The sequence below is a fragment of the Chroicocephalus ridibundus genome, chromosome 1 (genome assembly GCF_963924245.1).
Source record: "Chroicocephalus ridibundus chromosome 1, bChrRid1.1, whole genome shotgun sequence".
Taxonomy (NCBI): Eukaryota; Metazoa; Chordata; class Aves; order Charadriiformes; family Laridae; genus Chroicocephalus; species Chroicocephalus ridibundus.
In genome coordinates, this window is record NC_086284.1 from 665,571 (window position 1) to 685,906 (window position 20,336).

A 20,336-nucleotide genomic window follows, 5' to 3' on the forward strand; every position below is an offset into this window, starting at 1 on the left:
CTCCAGGCTGAACACCCCCAGCTCCCTCAGCCGCTCCTCACAGGACTTGTGCTCCAGACCCCTCACCAGCTCTGGTGCCCTTCTCTGGACACGCTCCAGCGCCTCAGTGTCTTTCCTGGAGTGAGAGGCCCAAAACTGGACACAGCCCTCGAGGTGGGGCCTCACCAGCGCTGAGTACAGGGAGACGATCACTTCCCTAGTCCTACTCACTATTTCTAATACAAACCACGATGCTGTTGGCCCTCTTGGCCACCTGGCTCATACTCAGCTGGCCATCAACCAACACCCCCAGGTCCTTTTCCACCGGGCAGCTCTCCAGCCACTCCTCCCCAGGCCTGTAGCGCTGCATGGGGTTGTTGTGACCCAAGCGCAGGACCCAGCACTTGGCCTTGTTGAACCTCACGCCATTGGCTTTGGCCTATCGAGCATAACTTTAGCTTAAGAAACAAGCATGGACCCCACAAAATAATTTGCCAAAAACGTTCCTTGTCTGTCATGCAGGGCTTTCTTTTTTTTCCTTCTATCTATTTAACAAGATGTTATTTAAAGAAGTAAATTATGCCGTTGTGTGCAAACCTGATAAACACCAAGTAGCGGGAACATTCCTGCAGTTTATGATTTGGCAACTTAGGCCACTTCTGCTACGGATTGCCTCAACAAACGGGGCTTGCTGACTGTAGGGAGGTTGAGTGAAAACAGCCTGGCTGTGATTGAACTGGAAATGTGATTATTCAATTTTTTTCAAGGCTCCCACTATATCTCCCCCTTTCAAGCGGTATTAAGCTTGAGGCTGTTCAGTGGGGGAGTGCCAACTGAGCTGGAACAGTTAAACCTTGCCTCTAGTGACAAGGGACTCTATTGTTGCAAAGCTTCAATCTCATTGAAAATCCTGAAAGCAAATGGAATAAAAATTCTTACAGAAGATGAACATTGTGACTGCTTTCTGAAACCCTCCCTGAATTAAGATAAGTTTCTTGGTTTTGACTGTTACTTCAGTGTCTTTGCTATTTTTATTTTCCTGTAGGGGGGTGCTGAAGTACCAGACCAACTTAGAGGAACACCCTCCTGGTTGCTTTAATCCTAACAAAACACTCCGAGAGAACATGACGGTGCCAAAGGCTTTTGAAGAGTCGTTTCCTGACTATACTACCGAGCCTTTCCCAGAGGACTTATCAGTACCAGAACCCTTTGTACAAAATAACTTTATGAGAATTTGTTCCGAGGAACCCAAGTTCCAGTCACACTTCCCAGAGGTCTGTATGATCCGACGTTTCAGGTATTACAAGCCATGCCAAGTCTTTCAGTCAGCCATAACCACTAATTATTGCTTTTCCAGACCAGATGTTTTAATAGTGGAAAATATTATTAAAACCTTTTCAGGCATTCAAAGATTTGGTGGGAAAAAAACAATCTGTATTAAACCTTGAACTGCATTACAATGTGGCGCATAGAATAGGGCGGAAAAATGTCAAGAGATCGGTTGTAATGTTCTTTTTTGTATGACACGCTAAGGGATGTATTGCTCTTGCTATAAATGTGACTTTAAATTACAGGGTAGCACTTCAGAGCAAACATTTATATAACATATTCATAAGGTCCCTTTGTAAGCATTGTGCGGCAGTAGTTAATTGAAATAATCAAACTCCATTTGTTCTCTTTTTTACTATGTGGAAGCAAGTCCTAATACTTATTTCTGGGTTGCAGTTGGTTGTGGTTTGGCTTTGTGTAGCCTGTTGTTTGCAGACAGCCTTGTTTGATACGTGGCATGGGTAAACGAGCATGGTGGCAGCGGGGGCAGAAAAGCCTTTTCTTTTTCTGTTTTTCGTTTTCCTTTTGTTTCTTTATGTTTTGTGGCAGCAGCTTTGTCTTCATCCAGATTTTCTCTTTTATTTTGAGAAAAGATGAGCTGGGCTGTGTTGGCAAGTAGCCTGAGGAAGTTTGGGAATATGGAGTTCACAAGGCCAAGGCCCACCACTCAAGGTGGCTCCATAACAAAACTCACCGGCGTTGTTTTTTATTATTATTATTATTGTTGTTGTTGTTGTTGTTTTCTGTAGGACACATGTCCCTTACTAGCTGCAGTGGGAACCCATTTTACTGTGGTGCATGTAATCATAATAAGAAATGGTCATTTCTACATTGAGGTCGTCCAACAAAGTTCTTTGGATTTGTATTTTGTCGTGATAATACTCCTGAATTACAAGAATCAGTGTACATCTGGCTCCAGATGACCCACAGGACATCAAACTTTGGGGCATTCTTTGGGGCTTAAGGTGTCTACTTTATAGCTGTTTATGGGGAAACAAGAGCCATGAAAAGAAATGGTCACTCAGTGTTTTCCTGGCAGCTCGTAACTTTATTTTAGGACTTTTTTTGATTTGGAAGTGTTTTATGCTCTTAGTGATACCAAGTTTGAAAAAAAAAAGAAAGCCTTAGGACTTGTGAGGTTCCAAAGTTTTAAGGCCAGAGGTCCTTGAGGAAATAAAATAATCTGCTAGTTGCAAGAGATGCTGATGTGTCACTTCAAAAATTGGGAAGGGAGGATGGATGAAGGTTGAGGGCACTTCAGTGCCATGGCTTGAATGACCGAGCAGATGTGGAATTAGTAGTTAGCTCTGCCATGAGCTGTTAGTAATTGACTTTTAGGATGGGATTTAGCTGAGCAGCTGCATATGTCTCCATCTGAGGTAGTCACCCAGGTCTCCCTGTATCACCACTGCAGAGAAACGGGCATTTCCAGGGCATTATTTGTCTGGTATACACATCTTCCACTGGGGCAAATGAATCGTGATTCAAAAGTGCCCATTTCTCTCCCTTGACTGTGTTTTTACACAAGCTTAATATGAGCATGAATTATATAGCACAAGAATTGCTTGTGGTATATAATGTGCTATGTGCCAGGACAGACTCTGGTCTGTTAGATTTTTAAACAGCGTATGTGCTGTGTCCTTCACTGCTGAAGTCAGCCGCAGTCTAACTACACAAAACCGGAGTAACATGGCTGCAAATGAGGTCATTAGCATTTTGTTCCTGATGAGTTTCATGATTGAAATCGTTTGTGCTTGTGGGTGATGCTGCGGTTAGACTGATTAAGCCCCCATAATGCGCTTGGGTTTCTGCACGCAGAGAGATGTGGAGGTCACTTGTGACCAAAACACTGTTCCACAATAGACGTGAAATGAGGTCCTGCAAGCACTCATGTAGTTTTGAAATCAGAAAACATACAATGAAAAGTCCTTGAGCTGGCATATTTTTGTTCTTCGATAGACCTGGTTTTGGATTTCCGGACCTCTGTGCTTGTACTGCGTGGAAAGGCTGTACCGCTACATCCGCAGCAATAAACCAGTCACCATAACTTCGGTGATAAGCCATCCCTCCAATGTCCTTGAAGTAAGGATGATAAAAGACGACTTTAAAGCAAGGCCTGGTCAGGTGAGTTAACGTGCCCCTCAAAAATCACTGCTGTTCATGCAGTATTTTGCATAGGGATGACTCACTTTGTGTGTGCTAGCCCATTGCTGAATGTTTTGAATATATCTTTTCCATCATTTTATTTTCTCCGACTGATTTTGTTTCAGTATGTTATTCTACACTGTCCGAGAGTGTCGGCACTGGAAAGCCATCCATTCACCCTTACAATGGTAAGACATAGTATTTTTTTTCTATACTTTCCCTTTTATTTATATTTGGTAAGCAAATGGTCTTTATTGCCTTCAAGGTGAAAACTCCCTCCAGAAGAGCTTATGTTTCATTTATGAGGGTACCAATGAATATGAAATGGGATGATTATTATGTATGACAGTACTCAATACATATTTAATTTGCTCACTGTTGAGAAAATGATAATAGGAACTTTTTTCTAAGTCCTCAGTAAGTGAAAAACAATAATAAATAAATAAATAAATTCTGTGTGATTTTGATCATTGTTTCATAAAAGAGGTTTCAGCTGTTTTTGTAGACATTAATGCAGAACGAGCACAAATTGTAATAAATTTTGTCATCTTTCCTATTCAATGAAAAGACACTCCTGCGACTGCCTTTTACAAAGTTAGAAAAACATCAAGTTTAAAAAGGAAGTTTCTGAAACAATCTTCTGTTTTATTTTTATATTGCGAGATATATTGATGATTTAAAATGATATACCAGTGAAGTCATACGACAGTGGGAGTATTACTTACTCAGTTCAGTTGATCCAGAATGGGCCCCCTGGAGACAGACTGGAATAAAGTGAAATTGTATATAAACAGAGCTGAAGATCTCCAGGAGCGAGCAGTGCAGGGGCCTGGGAGATGCTACCAGAAAATCACTGACTGCGCTGGCTATGTTGTTACGAAAAGCAGAGGCTAAGGCTGAATATTAGCAGCGGCCTTTTTGTTCCAAAGCGAATAATTTAGTGTCACCTGAAACTGATACTCATCTTCAAGACGACCACGGAGATAAATATTCACAGTTGATTCTTTTCTTTGGACTGATCTCTGATACTTCATCTTCACCAAATTGCACCTAGTACTGTGGAACAGCTGAGATGTTTTAATGTTACTTGGGATTACCAGGTCCTGCCTGCTCCCAGCTCTTTGGTTTTGTGGGATGTTTTGTTTTTTTAATTTATTTATCTATATACCGAGCCAGCAGGCAGGTACTGTCACAAGGGAACCCACGCTAAATTCCATCCAAAACAAAATTTGTGCTGTAAAAAAATCTGGGATTGAACCTCACTTAAAGCAAGCTGCCTGTGTATAGCTTGATGGAGCAATATTGGCACTTGTGTAGCCTGATTTTTGCAGTTTTCCTGGCTATTTGCTTAGCCAGAGCAGCAGAGGTGTGTGTTATTTATCTGTTCTTAACCCAGTAGGCAATTTTTCAGGCTTTCTTCTGTATAATGCGTGACGAGAACTAGATTTGCAATGCTGAAAAATGATGTGCATTGCAGTACTGATGGAATAGTAGCTGATTTTTTGTCCAGAATGTTTCAATCAGTATTTATGTATATTATTTATTAGTTTAGTGATCAGAAAATAAATTTAAAGAGCTTAGCATGTCTCACACTGCTCTTTACACTCCTTTTGCCCTAGCATAGCTATATTTAATAGTTACACCTGTTTTATACCAGTGGACATATCTTATTTAAATAATAATCTCAAAACATACTGTTCTTGATTTCTGACTGTCCATCTCCGTGGAAATTAAAATAATGGTAATAATTTGATCATTCGTAGTAATTCCACAACTTGGAAACTATGGGATTGTTATAAAGATTTACTTTTCTTATATTAGAAGACTGCTAGAACGATGGATCCTGTCATTCTAATTTCCATAAATAATGTCATCAAAAGCTATTAGGCCTGGTTCAGTAGTCTTTTCTCTGGCAAAACTTCTTCTTTGTTGTGATGAGGATTTTTATCAGAAAAGAGGCTGCTGACATGGACCTGCTCGGTAAGATCATAGGGTGAAGTCGAGTAGGGTGTTTTATTGAAGTCAGGTTCTTTGTATGAGTTGAGGATCAATCCAGTATTTCAAATGGCATACTATAATAATGCATGTTATGAAAAATGCTTTTTGCACAAAAACTTCTAGATCTAGGAGCTATGGAAAATAGATCTCTTGTTGTGAGTCTGAGTTTTCTTAGTGAATATAACTAACTCATTCAGAGAATGTGCAGTATATTTCAGATGTATAAGCCTGGTTGATAAATTACAGTTAGTGTAATTTTTACAGACACATATTAAATATGTAACGTTAGAACTAGCAAATTCCACTCATGCACAATGCATTATATTTTAAGTCTGTAATATGAGACTGGGCAATTTCTGTTAGCGCTCGATGCTTTACACTGTAAAGTACAGTGATATCCTTCAGCATAACAGCACATCCTTCAAGATTGCGTACATGTTTTAACTATTACAAGATATGAAGTTACCACTGACTTACTGAGCTTCATTTTTATTGCCACAAACATATTTTGGTAGAACATCAAGTATGCTGGAGAAATGCTGTTATTGGGCAAATGGCTGTTTTACAGCATGATGAGGATTTTAAATGTCTAGGTTTATGACAATCTTTTTCCCAGCCTCAGCAGGGAACCATCGTTTTCACATGTCTTTCTAGGTCATAGAATAGGCCTTGGGCTGCTGTCCTGTTTAGAAAGCTGCTTTTTCTTTTTTCCTGTTGTTTAATATGGTGCCAGACATGGGACTGGGCTTGTAGAGTGTGTAGGCAATAGCTTCATTCAGTATTTTTTTTCTCCTCTGATCTGACCTACTTGTAGTTACGAAGCAAGCTGGAACACTACTGCTGCTTCTTTTGTTGGATGATGATAATCCCTAGGTTCTTTAAAGATGGTGGAGTCTCCGTCTCTAGAGACATTCCAAACCCGCCTGGACGCGTTCCTGGGCCACCTGCTCTGGGTGACCCTGCTCTGGCAGGGGGTGGGACTGGGTGATCTCCAGAGGTCCATTTTCCTAGGCCGGTGTAGGAGCGCGGGGCTCGGAGCCACAGGCAGACCAGCATGAGGGGCCCGTGGGGCTTTGGATGCTGGGACAGTGGCAGTGGCAGGGCTAGGAGAAAGGCTGCAGCCTTCTTCCTGGTGCTCTTCTCCTGCTTAGGCTCTGTGGAATGTCCCGTCTAAGCTGATGAAACATCTCACTGTGCCTGGAGTATGCTTGAAAGACAAGAAGTTCAGGCATATCTTTATGCTCTAAGTAAGGACTGTAGACAAAATCGCAAAGGAAAGGGTGAGTCAGCGTGAAGGAGTCATGCAGATATTTTGCTAGTCCCTTCCCTTTTCGAGGTTGTGTAATATTTACAGTTTAGCTCAGTTTCTTACATAACGCTGGGGTGGAGGAGAACACTGGGAGGCTGCGTAAAGGGCCCGAACCCCCTCGTATTGCACCCTGGCAAAGTTCCCACGAGCTTCACTCGGGGCCAGAGGGAGCTCTGAATTGTAACCAAGTGAGCATAAAGAGGTAAGCGTTCTTCAGAAGTCCATGCAGTGGCGTTTATTTTCTTGTCCTTTTTGTCAGTTGGCAGTGTTCTTCCCCCTGCTGATGGAAGGAATGAGCACAAGTCATTGGTGCAAAAATGCACAAGGGAATTTGGAGAAGCAAAATCCATGTTGCTCTGAACTCAAGGCTGCCAGTCTAGCTTCTCTGCTAACCTGTGACCTCTGCTGTCGAAGGCTTCATGTCACAGAATCAGAGAATGGTTGAGATTGAAGGGGACTTCTGGAGAACATCCTGTCCAACCCCACCTGCTCAAGCAGTGCCACCTAGAGCCAGTAGCCCAGGACCATGTCCAGATGGTTTTTGAGTATCTTGAAGGATGGAGACTACACAGCCTCCCTGGGCAACCTGTGCCCATGCTTAGGGACCCTCCCAGCAGAGAAGTGTTTTCTGATGTTCAGGGGGAACCTCTTGTGTTTCAGTTGTGCCCATTGCCTGTGGTCCTGCCCCTGGGCACCACTGAAAAGGGCCTGGCTCCGTCCTCTTTGCACCCTCCCTTCAGGTATTTATATACATTGACAAGGTCCTCTTAAGCCTTCTAGTCTCCAGGTTGAACAGTCCCAGCTCTCTTAGCTTTTCCTCACAGGGGAGATGCTCCAGACCCTTAATCACCTTCATGGCCCTTGGTTGGCCTCTTCCCAGAATGTCCCTGTCTCTCTTGTACTAAGGAGCCCAGAACTGGACACAGTGCTCCAGGTGTGGCCTCACCAGCACTGAATAAAGGGGAGGCATCACCTCCATCAACCTGCTGCCAATGTCACTTGTACACTCTGAAGTTCAGGCATTCGGAGATCCTAATGTTATCACTGATGTGGAAGCCGGCATTTTTTTAACTTAATTTTTGAAGCGTGCTGCCACTGGTTTTTATTCACTAGTGTGACTCCTTGACTTTGTTATCCATTGGGAAGGCTGGGAATGGTCATGAAGGGATTCCTGCAGGTGACCTGCTGGCCCGTTCTAGGTAGTTTGTAGTGGGCTGCTAGCTTCATACTCTCTTCATTGCACCATTGTCTTTGATTTCACTTTGACGAAATGCTTTCTTTTTAACATGTTTTACCGTGCTTCTTGCACTGGTTTCTATACACGACTGTACACAACTGTTACTATGCTGTGTAAATCCGTGTGAGTAACATTTTCAGTCTTGTGTCCAATTTACTTATTTTAGATAGGATATTATTGCATCTTACAGTTGAATCTGAGCAGAATACAGTCAGCTCCAATTTATTTTTGATCTGTAGTGGGGAGAAATATTTTCTGTAAATAAATATTTTAGTAGAGGGCTTGTAAAGTGACAAATGATTTTTGTGTGTTTCCACTTGATGAACTCTTTTAAGGAGATTTGTCTTTCAGACCAGTATGGTCTGGAGATCAGACCAGCCAAAGAAACATCAGAAATCTTCTCTTTAGTGCTCTGCTTCCCAAGTCTGACATTTATTTACACTTCTGTGGAACAAAGTGTGGAACTCATCTGCTGTGGAATAGAGTTCAAATGCCATTGGAAAAGAAAACACGCATCAGCAGTAGTACCAATTTCTAGTAATGAGGGCGGTTGTTCATTACAGTTCATGTATCCAAAGCATTGCTTCCACTTTCTTTAGTATACAAAGCCCCACCCCTTACCAAAACCAAGGAAAAAAATAGTTTATGGAGATTCTTCCATCTTTTTTTTTTTGTTTTTTTTTTTTTTTGTTTTTACATTGAAAGTGTTTGTTTCCTGTGACTTCGTTATGGTTGCTCTTCAGTTTAATCTGTGTGAACCAGAGGAGACTCAGGCTTGCAGTTTACGATAGCATTGGCTTTCTTTTCATCTTCATCTTATGTTTTACACTTGGTATTGAGTTCCCTCTCTTTCCAGACACATCACCACACTGCTGATTATTTGCAGCAGCATGAAACCATAGTACTGACCATTTATGGCTGCACACTTCCTTTTTCTTTGCTAATGAATGGCTCCAGAAGTTCCTGTTTAGAATATATATTAGCGTCTTACAAGATAAGTCACTTTTTCTGCTGTGTTTTTGGAATTTCTTGCATTGGCATGAAGTGATTGGCAGTAAGCCTCATGGAAATAGCCTTGTGTTTTGCAGATGTTGTTCTTCAGAAGATGTGCTTGGTCCTTCATGTGGTCTCTGCTGAATCTACAAAGAGTCAATGCAAGCCAAGAGCTCTCACAAGCTGCGGTTTAGACAGCTTGGCTATCAAAAGACTGGTGTCTACTCCCAGCACCTCATAAAGCTTAGTAACCTTGTTGGGTCAGTAGTGTTGATTTGCCTGTGGCAAAAGAAGGTAGGAAACAATTACATCATTTCATATGGAACTTAGTTTGTGACAGACCTTGAAATAAGGACAAGACCAAGAGACAAATGCTTCTAAATTTGGAGATGGCTCAGATCTGAGGTTTGGTGAAAACTTCTGCTCTGCAACAAACACCCACAAATGCAGGATCAGGCAACCTGTTACCTCAAATTTGTGACGGTTTTGGTTGTCTCTAGCTGCTGTCATGCCCTCATTTCCCCTTTGGACTGAAATCTAAGTTGCACAAAGATAGGAGATATGTTCTGCTGTTGTGGATTCAGAGCTCGCTTAAACTGCTGGCTGAATATCTTGAAGGTTAAAATCCTTCCTTCCGGTACGTGCAAGGAACAGTGCGAACTGTTCAAAACTGTTCTTTCAGTGGGTACCATCTTCACACTAGGAGTACCACCTCTGAGGAGGAAAGAAAATTAGTCCCGCTGGTACATGCAGTAGTGAACTGAGTCTTTCATCAGAGCTTCTTTAGAGCCGCCTTTTACAGTGGTGGCTGTGGAGGAGAGCGTAGCAGGTCCTGTGGTGACTGAGTGAGTCGGTTTGCAGTATCATCTTTGCTGAACTTGAACTGCTGATGGAAAGGCTTCATTAAGTTTTATTTTATGGCAACAACATAGATCTGCTATTTGGAATATTTTTTTTAATTTTTTTTTTCAGCTAAAAGTCCTCTTTCATTTCTGACAATTGTGTGTGTGCGTAATAAATTACCTTTTCAGGTATTTTGACACTTCGCCATCTGAAGCATTACTTTAGCACCCAAGACATGAGACGTCAGAGTTGTAGGCATTGTCCGTAGACACTGAGACAACACCTCCTTTAGGCTGGCACTCGTGCAGAACAACGGGGAGTGCTTTTGGCTAATCCAGACTTCTGTAGTATGAGGGTGAGAGTCTCTTCCAAGAGACATTCAGGACAGGAGCCAAACCTTGAATCCGCTGAATCACATTATTGCATTGACTAGAGGAGGTGATAGAGTTAGTCCCTGGGAACTCCCGCTCAGATGCTGTGGGTGCGGGAGAGGAGGGAGGCTTTAGGAGATTCTGGGAACTGAATTCTGCACTCTGTAGTTCTTGTCTAGTGATTTCAGTGACCCAACCACAATTCCTTTCTGCACTGAAGTCACTCAGGCAAATAATCCACGTTGAATTTCTCTGAGATTCAGGATATCATTTTGTTGGAAGTGATGAAACAATAAATCTTAGCTCACTGAGCTCAGGCTCTTCAGGCAGAGCAAAAGCATTGCCTGGTCTGTGTAGGTCAACCTTCACTGACGTGACTTTACATATAGATTTCATTCCTTTCTCCACCTTTCCTCCTGAACAGAACATTTGGTAGGGTGCCCCTTCCCCTCCTGCAGTTCCCCTTTTAAGCATCCAGAATCCCTTTTGGAAACCAGTAAAAAGCCACGTGTTATTAAGATAAAATGCTTAATGTGAAGATGTTAATCTATTTTGTAAGAAGTTGACTCTCAGTATAGAAAGAGTACCACCTCTTCTGCTCCTGTGAACAGTGGAAGCTTAAATATTTTGGATAAATGTCTTTGTGCTTTACTCATATCTATAAAGCTGCCCAAGACCTCATTTGTCTTTCCAAGAGCTGTATATCCTGAGCTTGGTGTTGTGTTTTCAGATTAATACTGTTCTAGCATAGAAGTTGTCCTTCAGTGACTTTTTTTTTAATTAACACATACATGTATCCCAAGATACTCTTGTTGATACTCAGACACAGACAACTTGTATAAACTCTTGTTGAGCTTTCTCTGCTTCTCTGTTTAAGACATACTCGGTGTACCCACTGATTAGTAGCTTCACAAGAAAGTTAATAGAGGCCGATGGCGTGGAAGTGGCACATATTAAGCAAAACTAAAACCAAGTCAAAGAACATAAAGCAAAGATCCTAGCCTTCAGACTCCAGGACTTTATGACATAGCTGCTTTGTATTAGCATGGGCGGCTGCTTCTTCAGATCCTCCAAAGAGTTTTGGCCTTTCATTCAATGTCTAGATCATAGTTCTGGTAGCAGGTGGGCAGAGATCAACTACCCGCAACAGGTACTTTGAAACTTTCTTTGAAACTAGAAATTTTCTCCTGTGTTGTAGTGTGCTCTGACCTCCCCTAGCTGAGCGCCGCGTAACAAATCTGCTTTTAAATCCCATTGAAGCAGAAGCTGGAAGAGTCTGGTAATAAAAAGCTCTGAGAAGTTCTGCTCTTTTTGCTGGTTCTCCATCTTTTTGCGTGTATGGTTAATTTGAAGCAGATTGCATCAGGAGGATTTGTGGCACGACGTCTTTCTTCTTTTCCTCTCCACGTAGAGTTCTGTATGAGTAAGAAAAGAAAAAGTCCGGAGGGACTTGAATTCTCTGCTCATATACATGGATGGTCAAATCCCTGCTGTGTCATTTGAGGCATGTAGCGAGTTAGGGGGCCAGTATCTGTGCGTTTTTTAACAAGTCAAAGATGAATTTTGAGGAGGGGAGAGGACAGTTTTGCATATGCAGATACTCAGATCCGCAGACAAAATCCAAATATATGTTGTTGAGGAAGAATACTTTGTCTGATTAATCCCCAAATTAAAATTTGATAAATAATTACTGAACCCCAGGCAGAGAAACTCTTTAATTCATTAATCATCTCAGAGTAGGAAGAAGAATTACCTGAAAGAGGTTTCTGAATGTACATGACAAATTATAGTGCTGTACCTAAATGTCTCAACGCTATTACTTATTCATACATTTTCTACCTTTAGGGTTTTTGGGCTGGGTTGGGTTTTTTTGTAGATTGGGTTTTCCTTTTTACCTCTGCACCTCTGTTTAAGTACATCTGGTATCTGGATTTAGACATGATATGATTAGAAGCTGATGGCCCTGACCTGTACATCTACATTTTTGGGCTTGATGCCTTCTCAGAAAGGTCTCAGCAAATAATACATGAGTATAAACAATGTCACAAGTAACACATTTGCTTTTGTAAAAGAAAACCAGTGTTTTGTAAAGCCAAGGTTGTCTTTGTCCCTGGGTATATCCAGAGTTCATTTAAAATCCATCAAGTTATTAACAGTCTAGCAGTGAAGTTTTAGCTCTGAGCTTCTTTTAAGCAAGAAATTTAGTACTGTGCAAGAAGATGATGGAGAAACACGTCCTGTACTGTAAACTTGAGAAATAAACTGTCCATAACAGGAAAAGCCGATGGGCCAAATTCTGAAATACTTCATAAAAAAAATTGAAAAGCTGTTGGAAGTTTGCCTGAGTAAAAAGTATGCAAGGACGTCAAGAGCTAAGTTCATATTGACAGGTAAATACTATAAAAACAAAATCTGACATGATGACATTCGAAAAGGTTTGTTAAATATCTTGTGCAAATGGTTATGAAACTTATCTTTAAGAGATGATTTATGGAGCATTTAGGGAAATACAGATATTGTGAAGTATCTTGCTGGCAAACTAAAATCCCTAGAGCTTGTCTGCACTTCATAGAAGTAGAAAATCTAGCAGCTGTTTGACAAAGAATTTAAGTAAAACAAAAATAGAATAGATTAATATTTCAGATGCCTTCAGTACTTCTTAGGCTTGTTCGTTTGGTTTGGTTTTGGGCTTAATAGTTTTGGGGTCTGTATAAAAGCCGTAAGTAAACCTTTACTTTCATTTAAACCTAAAAATTTGACTATTTTGGATCAAGGGAACACAGAAATTGTTACATACAAGTTCACTAAACCCTGAGTGGAGATACCTCCTTCAGGAGATACTTCTCCCATCAGAAGTAGTGCTTCTAGGGTAGCTGCTAGGTCAGGTTAGAGAAAGGTCTAGGAAATGCAGGAGAACGTCAAAATGAAAAAAAAAGAGCACAACTTTTTAACATGAATGCGATTAACATGTAGACAAAGTATTAAAGGAAGTGAAATGCCTTGCCTCTTGATGTCCTAAAATTAAGACCAGCTGACTGGCTGGGATCTGAGCTTTAGCCGGGCAAAATATCGTGTGCCGGCTGGGTAGTTTGGAGGGACACAGCATGTCTCAAGGTGTTGATAATCAACTAAAAGACTTGTCGATCCGTTGGTGGTTCTTTCCATGAGTGCCGTACACCCCTGGGAGTCAGTTAGCACGGGTCTGGAGGTGGCCCATCGTTTCTGCTCAGGGATGATGGAGAAGGAGCCTTTTGTGCCATTCAGCTTCCTTCTTTCTGCATTCAGGGCAGTGGTGCTTGGCAATGTGTCCACATACCCTCGGAGGACTTGGAGAGGCAGCCTTGGGCAGAAACGTTGCTCTACTGCCTTTTACTCCTTCAGGGTCAAAGGCTCGCATCCTGAGCATCCCGTAGGTTGTGGTTTGTTTTTTCCACTAGCTAGCAACTTGAGATGCATAAATTATATGGGCTGCACGTTGCTAGGACTGAAACATTTTCACCGCGTTACGGGCAGTTGCACTTCGGTGATCCTGATGGGTCCCATCAAGCTTGTGCATTCTGTGATTCTGTGAAATGCAATGTGTCTGCTGGGGTGAAAGGGCAGTCGGCGAGTTTTTTACCTTGGTTGAGCTGCAGAGGAAAAGGACTACTGAGTAGTCTGTAGAAGGGTATCTTTGTAGTGCCTCTGTAGCAGCAACAGAGTAGCAGTTGGGCTACTACAGACTTATTAGAAAACAAATAAAGGAATTTCTCATTATTTATTCACCAATGTGTATATTTTATGCAACATCGTATGTATTTTAAATCTACAACTATTGGTGTATTTGCAAACCTGAGACATCTATCGCAGTAAAGATTTGTGTTTTCTTGTGGTGCAAGAGTGAAATCAAGGAGCAAATGCTCATAGACTGAGACCTCAAAAACAAAAAGAAAGCTTGTTTTGAACACTGAGAGTAATTTAACAACGGAGACTGCAGGGAGTGAAGCAGCAGATGCTGAACTGCAGCCTCACAGGAATTGGTGGGTGTGGGTTTGTGGTTTCTGTCACAGAAGTTAGACCCCAGATGACCAGAATGATCCGTCTTGGCGCTGCAGCTGACCAGTGATGCATCCTGAGCATCCCACAGCGTTATGGTGTGGTTTTTCCACTAGCTAGACTGCAGGTGTTTGGGTTTGTACGACAAGGAGTTCAAGGGAATGGAAAGCGAAAGGGAGAAGTGTTTGGGATATGTTTCTGCAGCTGGGCTGCTTGCAAGGAATCGGCTCTGCACTGGGAGGGCTCTGGCTGAAGCGGTGAGTGTTCAAGGCATGGTGGTCTTGCCTTGATCATCCAGACACCCTTGATACCTTAATCATGTTCCATGGTCAGGATTTCCCCGCGTTCAGGGATGTTATAATGTCTGCTGATGTCTGCCAGTTAAATTCGAATGGCTGTGAAGCCAAGTCTCTAACGGGGAAAGCTTTTAGAGAAAAAATGATCTGTAAAGTAACCCAAAACAGAAAAATAAACAGAGCCATGTTAGAGAATCTCCTAGCCTTTGAGGCAGAGATGTGTTTAAAAGAGTAACTCCTCAAATCAACGTTTTTTCTCTGAAATTTGCTTCTTCTGGGATTAATTAGTTAAAACAGGGATAGCCCAGTGTAACAGAGTTCACCTCCTATGAGTCAGACTGGAGTCTAGCTACTATTTTTTGGCTACCTTTATATAGCATGCCTGTGTTTGTCATCACTCCTCTTCATTTTCTAATGTCGGGATGAATCATTTTAGGAATGTTTATATCAGTTCTGTATGAAAACAGACAAGCTTACAGCTCTTACTGAGCTCCCGAGGTTCATGTTTTCTTGTCAGTTGACAAAGTTGAAAAACTTTTCTTTTTCTTTCCCCACCCAGGAGGGGAAATAAGTTGGTCGTGCTTAGTTCTCTCCCCCCCACCCCACCCCGCCCCCCAATTCTGCCTCTTTCCCGACCATGCCAAGTCTTTGATGTGTTTTTCTTGATCTGTGTAAGAGCTCGTCTGAGTCTGGAGCAAGGATGGGCAGATGAAACGGGGTTCGCGGCGCAGCTGGTTCCCCCTGGCAGGGAGGCAGAGGCAGGGAAAGAGATCAGGGGCCCAGCAGTGTTTCCAGTCCCTGACAGGGTATTTGCAAATCCATATTAGGACCATATCATGGCTTTCTCCCCGAAGTGAAAGCTTTCTTTGAAGGAGTTTCCCTTTATTTAACCAAACACCGCAATAAGCTTTTTAGTTCCCCAAATCAGGCCAAGATGAGGTTTCGCTTTGTTCTTCCAGCTGTGGCACGGATCTTGTTTGTAACTCTGGGCACTATTCAGGCCACCTACTACAGGACCAAACACAGAAGTTGGTGTTCACTGAGGTGCATCAGCTTGAGAGCAGTATCTCCACAGGAGATCAGGAGCTTTATTTGCAGAGCCGCATGGTGGTCCATAACGTGGGCATCCCTTTCATCTCCATTTTTCTGATAATAGATATTCTGCAGTGTTATCCTGGTGTATGCATCAGCGCTTCTGTGACAGCGCTGTGATCAAACCCTAACATCTCTCTAACGAGTCTTCACAATTCTTATGGTAGAGATTTACAGAAGGACTGGAAACTTTCAGGAATTAACTTGCTAGTTTCTTGCTAGTTTCCTTTTGACTCACCCCAACTCCCTGCATCTCAAGGTCTAAAAAGAGTTCTTTACAATATTTCAATAGTGTTTAATGCCATTCAGATTATTTCAATAAGGTTTGTCCTGTTTCTTGTTCTGGGCAGGGTTCTTGACTGGGAGTAGATACCAGTGATGTTAAATATTTGGGGTATTCTAAGCTGGAAACACAGATGCTGATAACCTAGTTTTCATTAACTATACGTGGTGCGCTCCTATGCACAGATTTCTCCGCTGCTCATTGTCTCCGGTAGATTTTTATACCAATATAAAGGGCGTTTAAAGTATTACCACTATGGTCTAACGGTAGTTAGTTCACTCTGTGTTCATATAAAAGCAAGGCATAGAGGACAACCGAGAATCATGTTCGCAATGCAAAACTGATAAATAAAATACATTTCAAGTATGTATTAATGTAGTAGTGCATTAAAAATAATTAAATTATTACGCTTATTAAAATTATCATCTATATTTTATCTCAGCATATAGATAAATAATAGGGCTACAGCTACTGGTGAGTGTAATTAACTTGGTCGCTCTCCAGAGACTGTTGCAAATTCCCTATGTGATAATTCGCATTTGTATGTCAAATAAGCTTGAAAAAAAAGGAAAAAAAAATACATGGGAAGGTGTTTTTTCTTCAAGATATAGAATCTGTATTACATAAGTTCTATCTACATATAGAATACTTTTCTCACTGCTTTGAATGTGAAAATACATCCAAAAATAAAATAAAAATAGTCATTGTAAACTAGCTCACATGTGATTAACAGCTCTGAGGAAATCTACTGACTTTCCAATGCTAAGAACGTAGTTTGGTTTCTCCAGGGGTGTAAAACTGCACAGCTCTGTTAAATGTAACAGAATTCCTTTGGTTTTAAATTGTTTTTGGAGGATGGCCAAATGCTGACAGATTAACGTGATTAGAGTAGGTGTTCCTACCTGTAAAATCTTTTACTTTTTAAAGGTATACATAGCTTGAGGTTAGAATAAGATTAACATAGCTGCACGTAATTACACTATCTGCCACAGTTAATTTGTGTACCATAGCATTTTAATCAAATGAGTGCGGCAAACGGGGTTCATTTAACTCTTCAAAATGCGGAAAGTACTGCTGAAAAACTTACCAGGTGTCACCTTGTGTTTAACGATGTCTAATGTCCCTTCTCATTACACGCTATTCAAGTTAGTGATTCACCTGCTTGTAAAGCATTGTTTATTTAAGGAAAAGGAACTAAGCGGAAGTGTTTTTTCATTTCAAGTTTGGCTAATCTTTACAATTTCCTCTGGTGCAGTAGACTGGGCAATAAGGAAAAATAAGGGTCTGCCTGCAGCTCTCACCACAGTATGGTTAATAGTCGCTGGATTGTTTCTTAGGGCTCCCAGATTAAAAGGAGCAGGGAGAAGTCCAAGTACTATTTGCCAAAACACATTCTAAAAGCAATTCTAAATTGCTTTTGTTCACAGCTGCAGAGAGGACATCGTGCATTGCCGAGGCCACTTTGATATGCCTTTATTTGACCAAGGCTCATGTGCTTGGTCTCTTGATTTCGCATTCAAGAGGGTACTTCAGCTTGTTCTTGTCTTCATGGAACATAAATAGATGCCAGTTTAAATGTGTGTATGAGCTGACTGTAAGAAGGATCTTCAAGCAGTGTGTAGCTGTGCAGTGCTTTAAAGATGAGATACGGCAAATTAAAAGTAAAATAGGTGATCAGAGACTTAGATATATAAAATGGACAAGAGCATCATAATTCACAAGATTTTTGACAGTATTTCTCATAAAATCCTCATAGAGAAATAAGTGAAGTGCGGAGTAGATGAGAGGGCAGGGAGGTAGGTGGAAAACAGGCTGAGCTGCTGGGCTGAGAGGGTTGTGATCAGTAGCGTGAAGTCCAGCTGAATGCCAGTCAGTAGTGGTGTACCTCAGGGCTCTGTACTGGTTTGCAAATGGTACAAAACTGGGAAGAGCGGTTGGTACGCTGGGTGCTTGTGCTGCCATTTGAGGGACCTTGAGAGGCTGGATCTGGTGGAGGAGTGAAGAAAACAGCGAGGGTGTTCTCGGTGGCACCCAGTGACAGCACAACACCAACTGAAATACAGGAGGTTCCATCTGAACAGAAGAAAAAGCCGCTTTTTCTGTGAGGGTGGCACAGGTTTCCCAGAGAGGCTGTGGTGTCTCCATCCTTGGAGACATTCAAAGCGCAACTGGACACTGTCTTGGGCCACCTGCTCTTGCAGACCCTGCTTGAGCAGGAGTATTGAAGTAGCCGGTCTCCAGAGATGCTCTCTAGTCTCAGCTATCCTACGATTCATGAAGAAGGTTTAATATATAAGAGGTTATTTTCATTGCACTTCATTACACATGCCCAGTGGTCTGTTAATAACATGGGAAAGTTTACCTAGTTTCATGATTAAACTTGTGAAAAACTGTCTTTGAATATTTTCTTAAGCTTCTGGAATATATTCTCTAACAGCGTGGAAAAAGACACAATTTAGAGGCTCAATTGTATTTACGGAAAAGAGAGAGGTAAAATAAGTGTTCTGTGCAGTAAAAACCTCCTAAATACAATTTTCAAAGGTAAAATGACAGGTCCATAGGAAAGTCTTAAGTTGGAAGAGGCCTCTGGAGATCATCTGGTTCAACCTTCTGGTGCAAGGGCCATGGAGTAGGTTATCCAGGGACCTGTGAAGCTGAATCACAAGAGAAATTGCACCGTTTCTCTGGCTAACTATTCCACGGTGAAGAAAATTTTTCTAATGTCCAGATGAAATTTCCACTGAAGCAACTTGTGCCCCTGGTCTCTTGTCCTATCACCATGCATGGTGGTAAAGAGAGCGCCTTCATCTTCTCTATAGCTATTTTTTGGGTATTGGAAGACCGTGATCTCCCTGAGCCTTCTCTTCTGTGAGTTACAGAGGCGCGTTCCCTTTTTGACCTCTCTTTGTATGGCAGGTTCTCCAGGCCTCTCATCATCTTGGTGGCCCTTCACTGGACCATCTACAATCTTTCTCTCTCTTGAACTGGAGGAAATTCACTCCATGTAGCCTAGATGGTGGGCGTGTTTTTCTGGTAAGATTTAGCAGTACAATAAGATATTTCTAGAACTCTCTGAGGAGCTCTCATACCCAGTTATAGATATCAAAATAGGCTTCCTGAAGTCTAAAGAGAAATAAATCTCTTTTTTTATTGGATAATTATTCAAAGTAGTGCAGAAAGGAGTTAGTCACAAGGGTAATGTAAAGGAGAACAGGTTTGAACCTATTCTGGCTGGAGACAAGGGGATTCAGCCATTAACTTCAATGGCAGGAGAGACTGACAGGCGATTTTATAGATGTGCAGAACTGGGACTGTGCACAGTTAGACTAAGAAATTCACTCAACTTCCTGTGAAACACGGAGAGCCCTGGGACAGCCCAGACTGAAGAATAAACTCTGCTAAAGGCTCTTACAGAAGCCCCCAGGAGAACAGGTCTTTTTGCTGCCAGTATGCACCTTCCCAGCTGAGAGGCTGCTTCCCTGCCTTTCTGTGGAGAATTGGTCTCGAGATTTTGGTTGGAAGATGTTGCTACAAGCGGCAGCAAATATTGGCCTCGTTGTGTGAGATTTGCCTGTATCCCTCCCTTGATGCCATTTTTTTGAAGGCTAAGACTTTCTGAAATAATTCTAAGTCTCTGTACCAAATTTTTGTAGGAAAACGTGAAAGATGACAAGGACTTAAATATGAGTCTGTCTATAATCAGTACTCTTAACAAGAGTGCTCCTCCCCTTCAGGACAATGGAGTGACTAGCTGGGACATTGTATTCCCTGTTCGAGATTTGCCGAGATGTAGAGAATACTAACCTTTAATCTGTGTCTGCTGCTAAATAAGGAACTGCTAGTAACTGATCCTCGGCCCCGAGGCCGGTAATTTCCCACTCCACAACAGATTATCTTGGGAATGCTAATGGTCCAGAACCGAGCCAAGAAGTGTTCTCACAAGCATGGTGGGTGATTGAGTATTTGGTGCTTGGATTCACTACATGGGCCTCTTTTACTTATAATATAGACGTGTTCCTGGAATTTCAGCCCAAATAATTCATATTTTTCTGTAGCAGTAGAAAAACAAAAGACAGGAGTGTCATCTGTTGGGTGTTGGATTCGTGATGGAGCTTGGATCAGTCATTAACAGGTTCTAAGAAAGGTGTCCAAACTCAGTCGTAATTTCTTCTATCAAAAAGAAACCAATGTTGTTGGTTTTGTAGAAGGAAAGTGAAAAATCTTTCCTTGAGGAATGGTTGCTTGTCCTGTTTATGTGTGAAATCATTTGGTGTACCTGCAAAAGCTGTCCAGACAGTGCACTTGAAATCTCCCTGTAGCTACAAGGAACGGAACTGAGGGGGCTCCTTAGACCTTTGACATGGCTTGACTGGAGCCATGTTTTAGGTACCATGGTTTAAATAAGACCGTAAATAATACCATTCCT

The 20,336-nt window shown here is 41.8% G+C and overlaps 1 protein-coding gene across 10 annotated transcripts in view; it reads left to right on the forward strand.

The window, feature by feature from the left end:
- The window catches only part of NOX4 (NADPH oxidase 4), a 135,751-nt gene that overhangs the window by 26,682 nt on the left and 88,733 nt on the right, over nt 1-20,336 (forward strand). For all 10 annotated transcript variants that reach the window (XR_010069866.1, XR_010069865.1, XR_010069867.1 and 7 more), the window contains 3 exons: nt 1,025-1,253; nt 3,268-3,432; nt 3,579-3,641. Coding sequence is in view for 7 of the 10 variants with exons in the window: in XM_063325157.1 (XP_063181227.1) it covers nt 1,025-1,253; nt 3,268-3,432; nt 3,579-3,641 (457 nt within the window). In the remaining 3 variants the exon portion in view is untranslated. The remainder of the gene's footprint in view (nt 1-1,024; nt 1,254-3,267; nt 3,433-3,578; nt 3,642-20,336) is intronic.